This window comes from Argiope bruennichi, chromosome 3, assembly GCF_947563725.1.
Source record: "Argiope bruennichi chromosome 3, qqArgBrue1.1, whole genome shotgun sequence".
In the NCBI taxonomy this organism is placed as follows: Eukaryota; Metazoa; Arthropoda; class Arachnida; order Araneae; family Araneidae; genus Argiope; species Argiope bruennichi.
The window spans coordinates 68,168,596-68,189,173 of NC_079153.1; the positions used below are offsets into that span (position 1 = coordinate 68,168,596).

The 20,578-nt window shown below is 30.7% G+C and overlaps 1 protein-coding gene across 1 annotated transcript in view; it reads left to right on the plus strand.

The window, feature by feature from the left end:
• Positions 1-19,679, plus strand: part of LOC129962867 (ankyrin repeat and fibronectin type-III domain-containing protein 1-like) — a 509,915-nt gene extending 490,236 nt beyond the window's left edge. Inside the window, exons 18-23 of the mRNA XM_056076867.1 lie at positions 1,821-2,048; positions 4,821-4,987; positions 6,941-7,090; positions 7,691-7,845; positions 14,363-14,463; positions 14,577-19,679. Of these exons, the coding sequence (XP_055932842.1) occupies positions 1,821-2,048; positions 4,821-4,987; positions 6,941-7,090; positions 7,691-7,845; positions 14,363-14,463; positions 14,577-15,896 (2,121 nt within the window). The 3' untranslated portion in view covers positions 15,897-19,679. The remainder of the gene's footprint in view (positions 1-1,820; positions 2,049-4,820; positions 4,988-6,940; positions 7,091-7,690; positions 7,846-14,362; positions 14,464-14,576) is intronic.
• The last annotated feature ends 899 nt before the right edge of the window (positions 19,680-20,578 follow it).

Genomic DNA, 20,578 nt, shown 5'->3' on the forward strand with positions numbered 1-20,578 from the left:
ACTGACTGAAAATGGGAATTCGCAGAAACATACTTAATTGTCTGCTAAAAGGCCATTATAATCTTTCTTTGAAATCGCTATTAAAAAGCCCCGATTTAAAAAAATATTACGTTATTTTTGTGTGTTTAACTAGTACATTAGTATCCATAACTTAAGAGAAAGTTACATTTTGTAATAAAAATAATGCGAAACTGTTTTATGTTAATAAAGATATGAATATAACATTTAACAAACCAAAAGAAAAAATATAATCCACAAAATAATAAAAATATGAGGCTATACAAAAGTACGATACAAAAAGAATATATAACAGTTTATAGTTTTTAAAGCGACAAACAAAAGGTCATAAAAATTTGACAACAATTTTTATGAAACCTTAGTAAGATATCTCCCAGCTTCTCACTGCGATGTAAGCAAATAGCGTTGATTGTGCATAATCTTTATCAGATTGCTAAGGACAATTTCAAGTTAATTTTGTCACTTTTGTTTAGCGTCACAGTAACTAACTGTGACCCATTTCAGTAGCGCCAAGCGTTATGACGAGCGTGTATGGTTGCTGTTGCTGCGTCAAGTGAGTCTGACGACTTATGGGTTGCTGTGGGTAGATAGCGCCACAACAGCTGTACGAAGGTTGAAGATATCACGTCCGGGTCACCAATGTAATCAATTGGTATGCGCGAGGATAGAACCTGGGACCATGTGGTTCGCAGCCCAAAACATGACCATGATACAAAAGCAATTGCTCGGGTAGCGTAGATGTTAACTGACTTATAAGCTATTCACCACAACCGCGTATCCCCCAAGTGTATTCTATATATGTTCTATGAGAATAAAGGATGATATGTATTTGACCATTCTACATTTTTCTATTCAAAAATTCACCTCAACATTAAAGACAGTGTCATCGTAAGAAGCAACATGAGAGTGAATATTATCATCTATGAACATGAAACAATATTCAATATTCACTGTCGCATGAAGTTACATGATTCAGTGTGTTATTCTACAAAACTGTTCGTGTATTCATGGTACATCCTTTTTTTGAGGTAAAATTGTATACCCTCATTTAATATTAGACCTTCCCCGACTTTGCGTAACTTTTTGTAATTTTAAGGTAAATCACTAAATCACTACCTAGGCAATTTTCAAAATGCGCATGGAAAGATAAAACTTTTTCGGATACTAACCAATTGTAATGACATATTGATTCAGATTATGAACAAATTCTGCTTTCATCTATGAACAATATATTTCCCCATTGCTGGTCCATCTAGTTGGTATGATCACGACACCATGTATAATAATTACTAAGTTAATACGATTAATGGCACTCGGTTGTTTTTTTTTTTGTGGACCTAAATTAAATTGCCAACCATTACAAACAAACGCTAATTAAACGCTAAATAGTGGCATATTATGTATAATTGGGTAGGCATATTCTGCAAATCCTCAAATAAACTCAAGAATGCAACCATTAGCAACGATGACCTTTTACGTATAATCGATCTTTGTATCCATAAATATAACAGAGCCTGGCGAAATATCGGCACCTCATATCTACTAGAGCTTGGTGATCTTGGCGTAATCTAAAGATCGTCAAGTGAACCTATTATCTTAGAGACATTCATATAATATGGAAATCACCAAGCAAACCCAGAGGCCGTAAAAATAAATAAGCACCCTACTGATACGGTGCGCGAAAAGCTGGCTATATCAATCGGTTTCTAAATATAAGATAAAATATTTTTATCAGAATAATTTCGAAAAAAAAACATCTACTAAAATTCTTTTGTGAATATTATTATTATTATTATTTGTAGAGTGCTCTGGGAGTGCAAGACCTCGGCCAGTTTTACTACAAGCCCATCAAGGACCTGGATGATACGACGGTCCTCTGCACTGTCAAGCATGTTCCTGATTCAAAGAGCTTCAACAATCTGTCCTTACGTTGGGTTCCCTTGGCGAAACTGCAGCGAAAATTAAGTATTAACAATGAAACGTGTCACGATGCTTTCTCTATAAACAGTTTACTTTTGTCAGCAACACAGGTAAGCATTTTTTTACTCGAATTTTAGTGACTAAATAATCGAATTTATTACTTTGTAACCGCTCCAACTGCTGATTTTTCGATAACGAACACATTAAGACTAAATTATTTAAACAGTTTAGACACCAAATAGGTAACATATTATTTATGTGGAATAAATTAAATATAACTTTATATTATTTTGTATGACATTATTTAACCCATTATTAAGCACCGGTAATCCAATTACCAATCTCATTACACATTATACTACGGCCTAAACATGCATTCACGTTTCGGAATTTCATTGCCGTTGTAATATAAAATAACAATGTAATGTATAAATGTGTTATCTTTATTTAAATGTTATAAAACTTAATTAAATACGTAGGTATTGCTTGAAGAAATTGCCATCGTTTAATTAAATAATTTTATATATATAGTTATTCTCAATTATACTTATTATCAATAAAAAAAAAGTTTAAAATCTTCAGTATATATGCCGAAATCCTGGTCTCTCAATCTAAAGTGAATTACGAAGAAGTGTTCAAAGCAAAATGAGGGAGAATTTGAAATATGGTAATGTCATAATGCTTTCGAAATATTTAAATCGCTGGATTTTTGCTGGTTCAGCATCTTTGGAGTTTCTCAGAAAAGCGGAGACTTTTCATGACTCATCAGTTAAAAGTGCTGATTTCTGAAATTAAAATATGAATACTTTCATGTTTGAAATTAAATGCCTCAAAATGATATGTGATTCAAAATCAATTATTTAGCTTAGTTTACAAAATGTTACTTATATGGGATTAGTAATTATTGATAATTAAAGTTTAAAGGGCTGTATTCTCACACCCTATAAATCTCCTGAATCATCAAGAATTCAAATTCGATGTATCTTCATCTTGAGTTTAATGCCATTAATTATGAGTTATTCATTTTAGTTCTTGCCATTTCTGTAATGTTTTAGATAGTAATGTGGTTTTAAAAGATACTGTGACTAACAGAATAATTCCACGTTTACATAACATAATGTTATTCTGAGTCTCCTGTGCCTATGACATTCAGTAATCTAGCCATTTAGATATGCATGAGATGGAAAGAAAAGAGGGGCAATAAAGGACAAAACAACTATCCAGTTCGTTCTTAACATTTTATAGCATTTTGTTTTGCCTGCTATCTTTGACATAACCCCACAAAAAGAAATACTTGAGACAAGACATTGTTTAATTACCACCAATGCCGAAAACACTACCAGAACTTATAGAACGCATTTGTGCAGCATTCCGAACCATTGACAGTGATGTTATAAAATGTTTGGAACGAACTGGATTACAGATTGGACTATGTTGTGAAACTAAAGGGCCACACATCGAACATTTGTAACTGAAAAAAACTTGGTACATTTCATTTTAAATTCATGTATCACTTATTGTAATATGTGCAGTAGTTTCGAAAATATTTTTTAAAAAATCCGGTCCACCATTTATATTCACCTTGTAAAAACATGAAAGAAAAAATATTTAAAACAAAATGGTGAGAGTACAGGTTGAACTTACATAGAAACATTGATGTTTACAGATGTAACCTCTCTAGAGTTTTGGGGCCTTTAGCAGTAAGCAAACAAATTAAAGATTACTAGTAAAAGAAATTAACTAAAAATGATAAAAATTGTACTAAAAAGTTGTCAATATCGATGCAATCAGATGCGGCTTTGAAACAGGATTAGAGGCCATTGACACCTGCGGTTCAAACAGACTTATGTGGAATTTAAATCTTAGACATTTTTAAGAAGCCGCTGTGGGATTATATACTCAGTGTTAATCATAGAATGAAAGTCTTGTAATAACAAAAACAAGATTGTATAAAATAGAAATGATAAAAATACGCTCATGCAAAAATGCATAAAAATGTATTAAAAACTCAATCATGGAATGAAAGTCCTATAATAATAACAACAATCTTGGTTGTATATATTAAGAAGGATAAAAGTGCTCTCGCCCAAAAATGTTTAGACTATCTTCATAAGAGGTTATTGCTCGTTGGGACAATCTCATCAATCTAATCGAGACCACTATTCAGAATGTAACTATCTGGCTGTATCCTGTAGTTTTTCTTTATTATTTTCCCTTGTGAGAATATGGTTTGTTGGCTCAGTGTGATATTACAATTACAAAGAAGGAATTTATATGAATTTTGATGACTGAAGCTTTGATCTAAGTTGTTGAGTGGTTTTCGAGAGATCTTGGTATTTACGGATATCTCATAATATATGAAAAAGATCATGTCGCAAATGTCAGACAAAGTTATAAAATATAACAACTGATCGCTCTTTTATATTGTCGTATCTTATCCCTTTGGTAACATGTACAATGTATTTTAAAATCATATTGATATGACATGTATGAAGTCATACATTATGCGATCATACCAATTTAATTTTAGAATCCATTGTTTATGTTTCGATAGAGACAAAATACAACATAAGATAATGGTTATATGCTGTATCATATAACTTTATCTGCTTTTGATGTCTCATATATTGCCTTCATTTTTCATAGGCTTACTTTTCTGCATTTTGAGAAGTCTGAAGACATATCTATATAATTATTCTACAATAAATATCATAAGAAAAATACTTTCCAAAATGTCGAATATTGTGATATATTACTGATATAAAAATTCTTACTTTTAATTTAAGAGTAGTAAAAGAAATATTTTTAATTTTATTTTTATTAATAATTATTCTTTAATGAAATGAATTATTCTTTAATGAATGGCGTAATCTTATTTTCAGGCTATGATGGCTTACAACCACATGAGTCGGATACCCTTGCCGAAAGGTTTATATGTAGCATATGTCAAAATAAGCAGCTCTGTTGATCTCATTCGTGTGTTAGTCCCTAAGAAAGCTCCCAACGTTCTTCCATACTATAAAGTACGAGAGAATCCGCATGTGTCAGCGTGAGTTTGTTTCTTTGTTTTTTCAAAAAAATTATTTAAAATGTATTCTTTATATACATTGCATATGAAATATTATTCGGAAAAATGCATGACATGCCAGTTCCATTCGAATTGAAAGTCTAATTTTTAGATTTTTCTCTTATTTTGGCAATATAATCTGGGAAAATATAATTTTTATTTTAAAAGCAAAAAAAATTATATTTTGTAAATTTGACGAAAATATAGGTATATATGTAGTTTTAATTAATGAAACATTTGATTAATTCATTCATTTTTTTTGTGTCAACAGTTATGATTCTTACATGTACATTAGAATTCCAGGTATCAATGTTAAATGAATGTCATGTCTATTTGGATGCTCAGAAATCCAAATTTTCGAATTAGCAAAAGGCAAGCAAGCCATTTTAAAAATCCAGAATTTCAGTTATCCGAATTAAACGAGAATCTTGCTTCTTTCGGTACGGAATCCAGTTGTCCAAATTACATAGTAATGGATTCATTATTATATGTGGAATTCTAGTTATCCGAATTAAACGGGGATTGAGCCCATTTCGAAATACAAACTCCAATTATTCGAATTTAATTACTATCGTGTCATTTTGTATATAAGGAACTCCAATTTCTGAATTAAAGGGGAAGTATCCCAATATCCTTCATTTATCCCAAATTTAATTTAAAAATTAAGTACAAAAAATGGTATTACATAAAAAAATAACTTTAATTCACTAAATTGATTTTATTAAATATATTGAATTCTGAAATATTAGAAATATTTACATAAAAAATTAAAATTAAATGATCTATGAGGTCTCTTTGCTTACATATCAAAATTATGTATGAATAAATCAATATTATATAGCTTGTTTAGTACAAACATATAATATTCAGTACTTTGGTTTAAATAATTATCTCTTATGCACAGTGCCACTTCTTTTATTTTAAACCTTTTTTAAACACGTAAGAACATTACTGAGCATAGCAACAATTTCATCTACTATCTCTTCTTTAGTTTCATCATTTTCCGATCTTTTTATCCTTATTGCTTATTCATGACAATCTACGATATCATTGTTCTTCATTATCAAATTATGCACAAAAATGACGGAACAGTCTGTGGCATCTAGCTTCAAAAAAAGGCGCTGGCAGAGAATTAAGCTGGGGATAATCTATGACATCAGTTCAGTGGTTTTTAGTGATTCGGCATTAAGGATTTAAAAAAAAAATGCCTTCGTCTGGAAAAATAAGGCTTAATTTCACCCCGTTTCTCTAAAGCTACCCCACCCCACCCCACCCCTTGCTGAAATTTTCCATTTATTTTCCTCCCCCCAATTCAATCTTGATACCCCTGTAACTCGGATTTGGAAAGCTGGAATTTCAAAAATAAATTCAAGAAAAGAATTAACATTTTAGAAATAAATAACTGTAAAAATATTTTCTACATCATTACTAGTTACTTTTTATATGAGTTAAGATTTCTCTGACAACGAGCATCCATTTTTTTTAAAAATTATTTATGCAAAATGTCTATTATCTCCAATATTCACTGTAATGCAAATCATGTAAGCTTTCCATAAAAATAGTCTAGCCGCCAAAATTGAATTTTGTTTCTCGATTTCTCATCACATTTAATAGCCCTGACTATTTTTATAATTACTTTAAAAAGTGCTTGTTTTAAATTTTTTCAGCCATTTAAGCTGACGAATTTTTTTGAGGTTGGTGTGATTTTGTCGTATTTGGAGAGAAACATGACACTGTTCTGTAACAGCAGTCCAATTTGGACCCAGAAGTCATTTTGCTGTAATCTTAATTTCTTAGAATAAGCAGATTAATATCTTAATTAGTGTTATTATTGATAAGACTATTCTACCATTTATTCCATAATATAACATTAAATAGATTTAATAAGTTCTAATCTGTTCATTCGAAAAAATATTCTTTTTTTTCATTCTGCAGGGAAGAATGGGAGTGGCTAAAATATCTTTCTACGGAAACTAAAGGTCAACCTACTGCTGCTCAGTTGAAGTTTCAAAAAGCTCTGTCGTCAGCCATAAGGAACCTGCTCACTCTACTAGAAGTACAGTCTGAGCAGTACGGAGAACACAGGTACGTTACTGACATGCCGACAAAAGTATTAGCTGTACAAATTTGTTTCCGCCATTTCTCGACAGATGGTTGTACTGGTAAATGCTGATCAAAAATGTAACATAGTAAATTTGGACATCTGACTACATAAGGAAATAATATAGCTTATACAAATAGGATATACTAAATAATTGCTAAAAAATTGTTTGTTCTAAATTTTTCCTTTTTGTGGTATTATGCCATTTACACATAAATTTTAAGTAAAGAGTCTTCGTAATTTAATTAAATTAGTTTAAAAATATTTTCTTAACAAATGTCTTAAATTTGGAAATGAGCTTTTAGTGCCATAATCTTCAAAAAATTTGAAACACAATTAAATTATTAAAGCTACTTTAATATATAAATAAAAAAACTTACAACCTTTAATTGTCAACAAATGTAAAAACATCCAACAAGCATACCATTAAAATAATTTCACTTGTCAGCCTTTTTTTAAAAAACTTCAATCGTGTTACATCCGATTCTATTGAACGAAATGAAGATCATTCTGTTTTAAAATATTTTTATTCTACTAATAAATTCTTTTAAAAGCAAAGAACTATTTCATTTGTATTTCCTAAGGATCTATGACCGGGAAGTGATTGAATTGAACACGGAAGTTTCTTTAATTCTTCTTCTTCCACCTGTGGACTCCGTGTGCTCCGCACCAGGCCAGAAAGATGACGTCACAGAAAGAACTGATTGTGTACTGTTACCTTTGCAGATATTTGAAATGAGTAAGCATAAGCAAATTTTTTTCATTTTTTTAAAATTTATTTATCTTTTACAATAAGGCAAAATTGCAAAGGGTAAGTGCCACAGGATAACAAAAGGAGAATTGTGCATGAAGCTAACTTGTCATTTTTTGTCAAAATTCCTCCTCTAATAATAAATATAATAATAATTATAATAATAATATAATAATAAATAAACACCTAATATCGAATCCCAATAAGCATTCAAGTAAAATTGTAATTACATTATTAAGTAAGGTAATTAATTATTAATGCAGATTAATGATTATTATAATAAAATACAGTTTAATGATTATTACTTAAATATGTTTCTTTTAGTAAATTTTAAATGTTTCATTATTAAATTTTATAATTGATTCTACATAACAATATATATGTCTGTATTAGAAGAAGTACCTAATATGTGTTGCATAATACCTCGAGGTACATTTGTGTAATAACTGTGCCCGCCAGACAGGAATACTTTCATCAGAATTCTCCTCAGAACTCCTATTTCACACGCACACACTCTCAGCGTCCCGACCCCCTCATGGCTTCTACCCCCACGTAACTGTTCTTCCACTCTTCACTTCACATCCTTTTGAGGACGGCCGGAACAGTTCCGTGGTGTTTAGTAACATGACAATTCCCCCCCCCCCTCGATAAGATTGCGCTTCGCAGAGTTGAGCGAAATCTGACACAATAAAAAAGGATATCTAACATAATAAAATATATCATAGCTACCATTAAGATTCTAAAATATTAATACAAAATATTCAGACAGGAGAAAAGATGCTTTGGTATAATAATACACATAAAATATATTGTTACTGTACACTAATCAAATGAAACAATGTACGTAAGTATAACAACAGATGAAAAGAAGCCTTGATACAAACGTTTTATAATATATATTTTAAATCAATACATATAAACAGAAGAAAAGATGCTTTGATACAATCGTATCATATAGATTTTAAATAACCACTGATGAATATTTAATAGGACACTAATCTTGATAGGCCATCGGCATTTTTTAATTGAGCACCAGGTCAGTGGGAAATTTTAATATTGTATCTTTGTAGAGCCAATGCCCTTCGTTGTAATTTAGCCGACTGAGGTGTAGAGTTTTGTAAAAATATTAAAGGATTATGATCAGTTATTATTTCAATGTTTGCACCGAACACATAAATTTTCAAACTTTTAATCGTTCACACAAATGCATATGCTTCACGTTCAATAGTAACGCAGTTCTGTTATACTTTGTTGAATTTTTGGCTAGCGAAACCGATAGGATATAAATTACCGTTGTCGCCCCTTTGAGACAGACAAGCACCAACACCATAGGAGCTAGCGTTAAATAACATACGGTTTTTTAGAATCTGGTGTGTAGAATTTAGGAACATCACACAATAAGTTTTTAATTCTTGGAATGAAAGTTCTTCCACATCAGTCCAAGGAATACATTCTCTTTTGTTAGATCTGTTAGCGGTTTTGTTATGTCCGAATAATTTTTAATGTAATTCCGGTAATAAGTGAAAAGTCCTAGTGCACTTTTTAATGCTTATTTAGTTGTAGGTCTCTCGTTGATTTCAATAGCACGCAATATTTCAGGATTTGGCTCATGCCTTCCTGCTCCTATAATATGACCTGGATTCTTTATTTGGGATTTTGCGAAGACACATTTCTTACCATTAACAGTGAACTTCAATTCAGTTAATTTCGACAACACAGCATCTAAATGTTTAAGATGTGTATCCCAGTCACAAGAAAAAATAGCAATATCATCCAGATATGGTTTACAGAACTCACGATATTCACTTAAAAGAACTATTCATCACTTTCTGGAACGAAGCTGCGGCGTTGCGTAACCTCCAAATGGCATCATCTTCCATCTGTATTGAACACGATGAGTTTTAAACGAAGTAAAATCACTACTCTCCTCTTCTATAGGAATTCCCCAATATCCTTTTAATACATCTTAAATTATGATATAAGCATGTCCAATTTGGTTAATTAAATCTGATATGACTGTCACTGATTTAAAACATTCGAAACTCGATGCAATTTCTGCTTCACTGGGTTCTATAAGACCTAAGCTCTCTAATTCTGCAATTTGGTTATCAACTTCAGGCTTTCAAGATTCAGGAATTTTGTAAATGTACGATTTTTTCCTCTCAGCACCCGGTGTTAAGTGAATTTTATATTCACCAACATTGGCTACTTGTATTTTACCGGAGAAAAACGATGCATGGTTCTGCAAAAGTTTAAGTAATTTTTACCTGTTTACCTTCTTCCGAATGATTAACACCTACCTCCATGTTATAGTTGCTTATAGGAGATGTTTTAATTGGGGTAGGGTGAATTTCTCCAAAAATAACTCCTACAGTTTGTGTTCTAGCATGAAATTGTCTTATTTTATTAGCATGGATATGTCGAGCATTACCATCTGGTAGTTTAACTTTATAAGAATATGGGATTTACTTTCTCAACTATTTCACGATCAGTCGCTTTTTCTAAATTTATTTTTAATTCTTACAGATAATTTATTGCCGAATTACTCAAATTTAGGGGCAATGGTATTCCACCTGACCAAGTAGATTTTAGGACTAATAGAGGACCTCTAGCTTCGCGTCCATACATAAGTCTAAAAGGGGATATATTGCCAGTAGTACAATTAGGTACTTCTCTATATTCAAAAAGTAAATATGGAATATGCTTATCCCAGTCGGTAGGATCTGAACGAATTACATGGTGTAACATTTATTTAAATACTCTATTTCATTTTTCTACTAAACCATTCGACGCTGGGGATGATAGAGTGGAAAACCGAGGACATACTCCTAATATATCTTCGAATTATTTTGTCAATTGGGACGTACAATTAGTGCCTAATCATTACAAATTATTTCTGGGATTCCGGTACGCATGAATATTTCTAAAAGTGCGTCGCATGTTGTTTTAGCCGAAAGATTTTTTAGTGGCGCTACTTCTGGCCATTTAGAATTTTGATCGATTAAACATAGACAATATTTATGTTTTCTTCCCGATGTTGATACAATTTCTCCACTTAAGTCTACATTTACCGTATAGAAAGGGTATGAGGCTCTAACAACCGGTGTGATAGGAATTTTATCCGATTGTCGCTCTGGACTTCTTAATTAGTTTTTTTTCACAAGTTCGGCAATAATTTTCTTCGTCTTTTGAAACATTTGGCCAATAAAAAGTTAATTTAAATCGTTCTCTAGTTTTTCACATCCCTATATGAGCTAGTTAAAGAACTTTATCCCGATAACTTTGAGGTAATACTAAATGATTAATCTGTGTCCCCACAAATTTTATCTTTATGAAATAATAACTCATCTCATAAAAAGAAATTATTCTTTTTTACACTGGCATCTTTAAAAGCATTCTTTAATGTTAAACATTCTCTTTGCAGTTTGCGGAATCTATTAGCTTCTGAAAATTCGTCATTATTACTGCTATCTCGTTTTTCACTTTCCGAGATAAAACAAATACTAAAATTTGACCCACTTTCGCTTTCTTGTGAACGCGAAAAAGAACACTCGTCCGACCTTGAATCTTTCCCGTTTCTTTCTTCCCCCATCTGTATATCAACCGAGTTGCACTCCAAACCCTTAACACTCACAACATTTGATGAATCATCCTTTCGCGAGGTATAAATTAAGAAGCTATAGACATCCGGTGTAATCAAACAAGGAATAGTTAGTTTATCTGTTAGAGCGAATAAAATATTAGAGCTATAAACTTCGATTTCTGCAATAGTGGTTGTGTGGCAATAGTGGAGCCAACCGTGACCTCCGAGAGATAATGGTAAAATTTTTTCTTGGAATTGCATGCAGCCATTTCTCTTTTAAAGCCTCAACAGTGGGATATCCAAAAACAGCGACTTTATTTTCTTCATCATAATTTCCACGACAAGATAGAACTGAGCATTTATATGGCATCTTTCTTTTTAAAAGAAAAGGTAAAGTTTATTTACCAAAAAATAAATGATTTAATTAAAATAAAAGTTCAAATAAAGTAATATAAATTTCTTTGTTTATAGATTTTCATAGTGATATTAATCTACATTGTAACTAACTTTAAAAATAAAACTCGCAGTCATGATTAAAAATACTTGAGAGATAATGAATGCAACTTTATAAATTGTATGTAACTAAATAGTAAATAAAAGATAAGCTTGAGATTAATTGATGTAAAAATTCAATAAAGAGCATATTTGAACAGAATTTTTATACCAAAATTATGAATAAGAATCGAATAAGTAAGAACCCTGACAGGACTATCATAGATAAACAAATGATAGTCTAAAAATCGATTCGATTTTTGACATAAAGAAATATAGAATTTGTATTAATAGATTACAGATATTTATTCTTATTTCATTTAGTTCATTCTTAATCAACGCTACATCATTGAGAGAACAAATAATATTGAAAAACTAAATCGTAACTATAATCTGTTAAAACAGAAAGTGACGAACAAATAGGCTTGACAGTAACAGATTCAATAACACTTTTAAGTTTAAATTGAGGATTATAAAATAAATACACTTACCCTCAATAATTTGTATCCTAAACTTGCTTTTGCATCTCATCCATTTCAATATAACGCCACCTTGGATAAAGAAATAAATATAAAAATAGAAAAAAAAATGAAGGCTTATAATGTGTCGGTCACTTAGCGCAGAAAACGTGCAGATTGACGATTGTTAACCGGCTTCTCGATATACTAGCAGTGATGACTCATGCAGGAGCGAGTGCTGGAGCTAGCAGGCTTTGTCTCTCGGAGGTCACGAGCCAATCGTAGACGAGATGCAACTTTTGATAAGTTTCCCCTGGTAATGTCCTAGTTTTCTTAAAAGATTAATTAAAGAAACAAAAGGAGATGGTTCGTATTCTTTTATAATTAAAATTTTGATTTTTCCATAATCCTTAAGATGAGAATAAAAGAATAATAAGATTCCAAGTTTCATTCTTTTTAGTGTTTGAACAGCTTTCAGGAGTTTATCCAAAGATTAGTTATTTTCAACACTATCGTATGTTATCTGGCTACTTTCGGTTCGCTGCTTCAAACGCAACTGATTTAATTCCTCTTCCTTTTTTCGCTGCGCCACTGTTGTGGCAAGAAAGACAGTTAGTTATAAAGACTTTGTCTTTAAGATACTCTTTTGATTTTAACAAAATATATCGTAACTCAACTACTTTTAAGCTTTCATCTGCTGTTTCGACGATCTCTTGTAACACGTCGACCATATCAACTTTTGTAACGCTTTTAAACATGTTATTGTTTATCTTTCTCAAATATATATTAATAATAATAGCTTATGAAGCTCACCTTTTCTAGGTAATCCAACTGTAAATCCTGATAATAGCTCTTGTTCTCGAATGAGAGCGTGCTGTAATAACTGTGCAAGCCAGACAGGAATACTTTCATCAGAGTTCTCCTCAGAACTCCTACTTAACATGCACACACTCTCTGCGTCCCGACCCCTCATATTACTCATGGCTTCTACCCCCGCGCAACTGTTCTTCCACTCTTCTCTTCGCATCCTTTTGAGGACGGCCTGAACAGTTCCGGGGTGATTAGTGACATGACAATTTGTATTGTCTCTTCATATGAGTTAATATGAAAATATTTAATAACCTTTTCCACTTTAAGATGCGAAGTATATAAATTTTTTTCCGTTAAAAGGATTTAAAATGACAATAATTTATTGAAAGTTGGAAATAGTATTTTTTTTACATAAATAAAACCGCATTTGTAATTTACTTTACATAAAAAATAATAGAAAATCTTTTTATTAGTCCGCTTCTGAAAAAAAAGTAATGTGACGTGTTGTTTCAGAAAAAAGAATACAATGATTAGCATTTTAAACTCAAAATTTTTATAGCATCTCAAAATATTGAAATTTTTACATAAAATTAAAAAAAAAAATTCAAAACAAAATTCCAACCTTTCATATTTTGAATGCATAAAATTTTGATTCTAATTCATATTATAAGCTAACCTAAAGAGTGTGATTTAAATTCAGTCTAATAATATTTATTATGAAATAATGCTTAAAAATCTTCCTTATATAGCAGAAAAAATAAAAATTTAAAAAAAACAGAAGTCAAATATTATATCCAGGAAAATTCAATTGAAAATTTAAACTTTTCAGATCTGTCAGCGTCATACTTCTTTTTCTTTATAAAATTATAATTCACTAAAAGAATTAATATCGCTTTTAGTTTTCTTTATCATATAATGTCATTTTTAATTAAAAATAATAAAGAATGAACGCCGTATAATAAGACATTTTGTTTGTAACTGAATTATGCCCGTTTGCTTTTAAATTCTGTGGTATCAAAATTCTAAACAAAAGTTCAAATATATAATATTTTTCATAAACCGTTGTCATATGTTTATGGATGTTTAGAGTTAGATAATATGTATTAAAATAAAAATATAGTTAGCCTGAAATATAAAAAAATTAAAACATTTTTTTTTCTAGTTCACATGAGCACCTACCAGCATACTTTTATATCAAGATACTCCAGAATCTCATCCATCTTAGAAATGGATACGTTAGTTGCACAACATATTCATAGACAGGTACATTTCATAATTGCTATCACTAGTGGTTTACTTATCATAAATGTCCTCAAGCTTGTTATATTGAATTGATGAAAGTCATGTACATTATAATGTTGAAATGTTATCTCTAGGCGTTTTCTACCACTGAACTTGCATCAGCCAAATCGAGATTAAGGCAGCTTCAACAATTTCAGACTCAAGTAGACAACACTTGGAGGTCAATGCGCTGGCTTATGGATGTCTTGAACTTCGCTCGAGAAAAGAACTCTCCCGGTGGCCTTATGCTCAATAATTTCCTCATTGACAAAGCAGATTCTCCATCTACCAGTCCTCCACAATCCCCGCAGCATTCTCAATCTCTGCACACTCTGCAAGTTCCCACTGAAGTTCCTGGATTGAGAAGTTTCCCAGGACCCATCCCCCCTTCCATACGCATTACAAATTCATCATCAAGCTTTTCTTTGACAGAATCAAAAAACAATGCAGATGATTCATTAAAGCCTAATGCTGAAATACGCCGTTGTGCTTCAACATCTCGCTTGATCTGTCCTTCTAGCTCCACCGACGAACCAGATAATGATGACAGTTACGAACACAAAAAGCCACCTTCCTCACTGCAATTGATTGATGACAAATCTAAAGCTTATAGCACAGAAGCTTTAAGTGTAACATACAAAATAGGAGCATGCTCCAGTCCAGTTTGTGACTCGTCAGCTGCAGCCACACCAGTCAATGAAGATGAAGAATCCTCCGATAAGGGCCAAGGTGATGATGACACACTGTCACATGAAGGAATCGTCATCAATGTGTTGCCTGGCCGTGGAAGTTCTCACTCCTTGTCATCTAATGAAGGTACAAATCCAGAATCTGACGAATTTGATGATGATATAAGCGATTACAAAGAGCAACAAATGGATGTCCTACTTCAATTACCTCAAGACGAAAGCAAGGATCATAACAGTGATGATGAAGACAGTCTAACAGACTGTGGTCTACAATTTAAAGCCATATCAGGAAGTGGAGAAGGTTCCAGTAACCAAGAAGATGAAGACTATACATTTGTTACATCAGTACTAGATTCAGGACATCCTTGTCCAGAAACAAACTTCGATGTTTCCGTTGATGAACTAAGAATTTCGGTAGCTTATCATGACAGCATTCCTGCTGACACTAGTGTTCGACTGCAGGTAAGCCCAGAAGTATCAGTGCGAGAGATTGTGGAAGCAGTAATCGGCCAAATGAATGACGCTACACTTGAAGAAAAATATGACAGTACTCTATATATTGATGATCAAACAAAAGATAATCTGTGCATGGTTGTGTCATTTGGCACGTTAGAACGCTCTCTAAGTGATTCCTTCCAACCACTCAAAGTACAGAATCCGTGGACCAAAGGTCATTTATTTGTAAAACGAAAGTCTGATGTATGCACGTCCCAGCCAGAACAGTAACTGAAAAGAGCTTTTTTTCTTTTTCAATAATCAACAAAATACTGATAATTCTTCATTTCAGTGAGTTGATTATACCAGACATCATAAAATAATGTATTTCTATAGCTTAAGTATGTAAGCTTTCAGAAGTTTAGAATGTCTTAAGGCAAAAATCAATTATTTTTCCAATTGATTTCTGTAGAAAACAAATTCATATGAATATTCAACCTCAGAAACCTAATTGCTATGCAATTAAGCGTATATTAATAAATGTACAGAGTTAGAAAAAAATCGAAGAACAATCATCAAAAGAACTAAGTGCGGTGTTTGAAAATGTAGAATATCACAGAAGAGAAGATCATAATTCCAAAGGATGATGAGTATGACAAAAGTAACAATTTATTTATAAAATGTGTGATGTTATGTAAATATGACCAAGGAAACACAGCAGGTATGAACAGTAAAGAAAACGAAAATTCATTTTGATAGGGGTTATAAGAATTATTTAGTATTAACAAGAAATGTGCAATCTCAGCGGTAAGCAACAGGAATATATATCTAATAACGGTAATAAACTGCGAAGCAATTTCAATTAATTTTATATACTACTTATCTCTTTCGTCTGCATCAACGCCACTAATTTATTTGCCCGTTCTTTCAGTTGCTGATATGATCAATGTATAGCATTATTCAAAAAAAATGCATCATGATTTCAATGGCTATAATTACTTTGAAAACTATAATAAGTAAAAACTGTTTTAGCCCAACACAGTTGAAGGTTTAAAATTTAGTTTGCTTGGATTCTATTCATCCTATGTGTCTTATTTTAACCACACAGGCAATATCTATGTCAGTTGGTGCACTGTTGTTCACAGAGGAGGCATTAAGACAGAATCTACTGCATTTCCCAATAAAATAATGTAAAGCACTCAATTTCTAAAGATAATTACACTTGGAACACATATTAATGGCTTCAAATAAGCTTGGAAATATCATAAGAGAATAGATTTCCATTTGATATTACCTGTGTGACCAAGAGAAATCACATAGGGTGCTTGTTGGTATACAAACAAAACTTTAAGCCTCTTTCTATATCATATTCATTTTTTTTTCTTTTTATTATAACTTACGAGGAAGTTATACCTATATGAAACATGCACAAAAATACTGATACCCTTGTACTAGATTTGATGGCCTTTCATTGTGATAAGTCTTTTAAAAATCACAGACTACATTTCTTTAATTTTATTTTAAATATCTGTGGCATTTTTATAACTTTCATATTTATGTTTTTTCACGATTATATTTCAAGGTAATACGTCAGGTATTGTCCACCAAAATTACTACTTTTGTTATATTCTCTCATCCTTTAATAATGTGATTATTTCTTCCGGTTATAACCGTTATAAAACGTAGGCTAGAATCATTAAAACAAATGATGTTAAAATTAATACCGGCGGTTGATGGTAGATTGGTCACAAAATATTTTATGAACCATAAAATTATTAGTTAAAAAAGCATTGGGAGAAAATGAGCCTAAAGTAGAATTTCTTTTCATATCCAAAAAGTTTTAAAAATTTAATACTAGCCTTTAATTTTAGCCTTATTATTTGGTTAATACATAAATATGATTAATTCGTTAAAAATATCACTTTTTCAAACTTTTTAAATTCAACTTCTGAAGGTTTAAATACAAGGTGCTTTACAATAAAAAATTCACAAATGTAGAAATTTGTTTTACCCTTTTTGCTGTTAATAATTTTAATTAATATATAGCGTGAAATATTGTTTCTTTAATAATATAGGTTTATAGAATAGCTTAAATCTTGTAAATATTTCCATCTACAATTCATTAAATTTACACACGATAGTGTATTTTGAGTTGTAATTAAAATCCTGTTCAATGAAGTGTAATGCTTTGTTGAGTGTTGGTTGAAAACTATCAACCATAAAAGGCAAAAATGAATATTTTAGCCTGCTTAACAGTATTCTGAATATACATGCATTAAAAAAATGAAAAGACTTTTGGTTTTCTATCAAACTAAACAGAAAATATATTTGTATGCTTTATAAATAGATTACAATGTAAAGAATAATCAATTGATTAAATGTAAAACATAAATTTCACTTTTTAATAAATTTCCAAACTCATAACACAGCAATGGTTAATGATCCTTGGGAAATACTACATATTTCCGTCATTTTTATGGCGCCGTTCTTGATTTTTGGCTTTAAAAAGGTACAAAAAACTCAAAAATATTATATTCACGAACCTCTCAATTATTAGACCCCGGGGAATCTATATTTCATTCGCTCACCCATTGCTACAGCTTACGACACTGAGAGGAAAAATTATTTTTCGTCTCAGACATAAATACACACAAACTATAAAATGAAATATATTTAGTGAGATTTATAATCTCACAATTCAGTTTCCCTCTATTAACATAAAATGCCTAAGAACATTGTTACGATATTTTCATGATGTTATTCAGCATTCAAAATATAATTTAACATCATGGAGATATCGTACTGTACTTTGTGTTGAAAGAGTCTTGGGGTTTTCTAAATATGTTAAGCAGCAAAATAAGTGATAACATGAACTAAAAAAGATTTTGATTTATCTATTATTTGACGCTTAACTCTTGTTGCTTTAAAATTGTAGTTTGAATTATATGATTTAAAAGAAAATAGAATGCATATGAATAATTTTGTATTGTACATCAATAAACATACAATTTGTACATCAGTATGTAAATATATAGTTTACATGCCATATATGTTGATAAAAAAAATTTGATTTAATGTAGTTCTTGAGAAATATGCTGTGGTATATTAGTTTCTTGATTTATTGTAATCATCTTAATTTGTCCCCCTGTAGTAGTCTGAGGTGCCATCTATGAGCAAAAAATTGAAACATATTTCCGAAATAAGTTTCATTGAATTAATCACAGCATGTTTCTTAGTTACAACTTTTTCGGAAATAGTTGTAAAAAGCAGAAATTTCATGGAACAGTTTTTACTTTGATATAATTTTTATTCAAATATAATATTGCATCTTTCTTTCGATTTTTTTTTTCATAGTTTCATATAAATGTGCATCATCTTTAAGATATTTGTTGTAACTCCCCTGCTCTATCTCTGGAACTGTCTCGAATAATTTGTACGTTTAATTGCTTGCCATGTATTTATTTGAAATCACATCATGTCCTGCAAAACAGAGCTTGACCGTCCCCTTCATCCATTCTACCAGATAACAAATTCTTCGATAATATAATATTCACAACGGTTAAATAAAGCCTATTTAAAGTTTCTATGAAAAAGATATGTTCTTTTTAACAAAAGTATTTATTGTCTGGTGGAGAAAAAAAAAAGAAACATATCTGTGATTAGATAATTATCAAAGTCCGTGGGTGCTGTATATCCACATAATTATGCTAAGAAGACATGGAAATTTGTAAAAGTTGCTTACATTATAGATAATTTGTAATTATTAGATAGTATACAGCTATAAAGTGATATGATGTAGAACGATAGCAACTAAAAATGTGTTAAGAAGAAAGGTTAAGTATTAAATTCTTAAGGTCGAATTTAGATGTAGTTTGTTGTATCGAGTGTGGTGCCATCTAGAGCTGAATCAGTGTACTAAATTAGAAAAAAAATATATATGAGAACATTTTTTTCATAAAACATTTTCGAAAAACCTAAAGATACTAAATTTTATTCTATTGAAAGAGAAATATTAATCGAATAGTATACAAAAATATATTAATATAATCTATATGAAATATGGACTGTGGATAAAGATAAAGTTAATTATTATTATATAAATATTATAAGGAATGATGAAAAATATAATATTGTTAAAATGCAATGGCCGTCAAAAAAGCAATCATTTCAATATAGAAATATAGTTTATATAGAAATTATATAATATTAGTAAATTTTATCTCTGAATGAGGAAAAATTCTAAAAATATTAGGAATGAGACATTGTGCATTATAAACCATTTTTAATTTATTTATTTTTTTTCATTAGAAACAATTAATGGTACAAAATGAAAATGCTTTAAGAAAGAATTTCAGATATTTTTTTATGACTTCCAACATTTTAAAATTACTCTTTTTTTCATGTGCATTATTTCTTGCCAAAGAAACAACTCTCCCCCCCCCCCTCTTTTTTTTTAATTTTTTTTTACAGAAAACCTCTTCAGTACGTAGTTCTGTTAAATTCTCATTATTGAATATATTATTTAAATAATTTATTACCAAGGATAGCAAAAAATATATTATTTTATTGCTGATGTTTTTCACTTTTAAGAAAATTTGCAAGATAGATTCCAATTTGAAATTTATTCAGAAAATAAATTTCATTTCATTTTAATTATCATAACATTTGAGTTTGGCTTTTAACTAAATCAGTAGAATTGGAATCGATAATCTAACTTTATGTTTTTGTGTGGTTTTAAATTACATACTATCGATTACTTGCAATCTCAGAAAGATTATTTTTAAACTTCGAGATTCAAAAGGATTGATCGGGACCAAAAATAAATGGTGTACCTATGAGCAACGTATTATGGAGGTTTCACTGTATAAATATTCCTGAACATAAAATATTGATAGCAAAATTGTTTTTACCTATTTATATATATATTTTTGTTCTACACCGAACATGACATTATATTCGTTAAATCATCTATT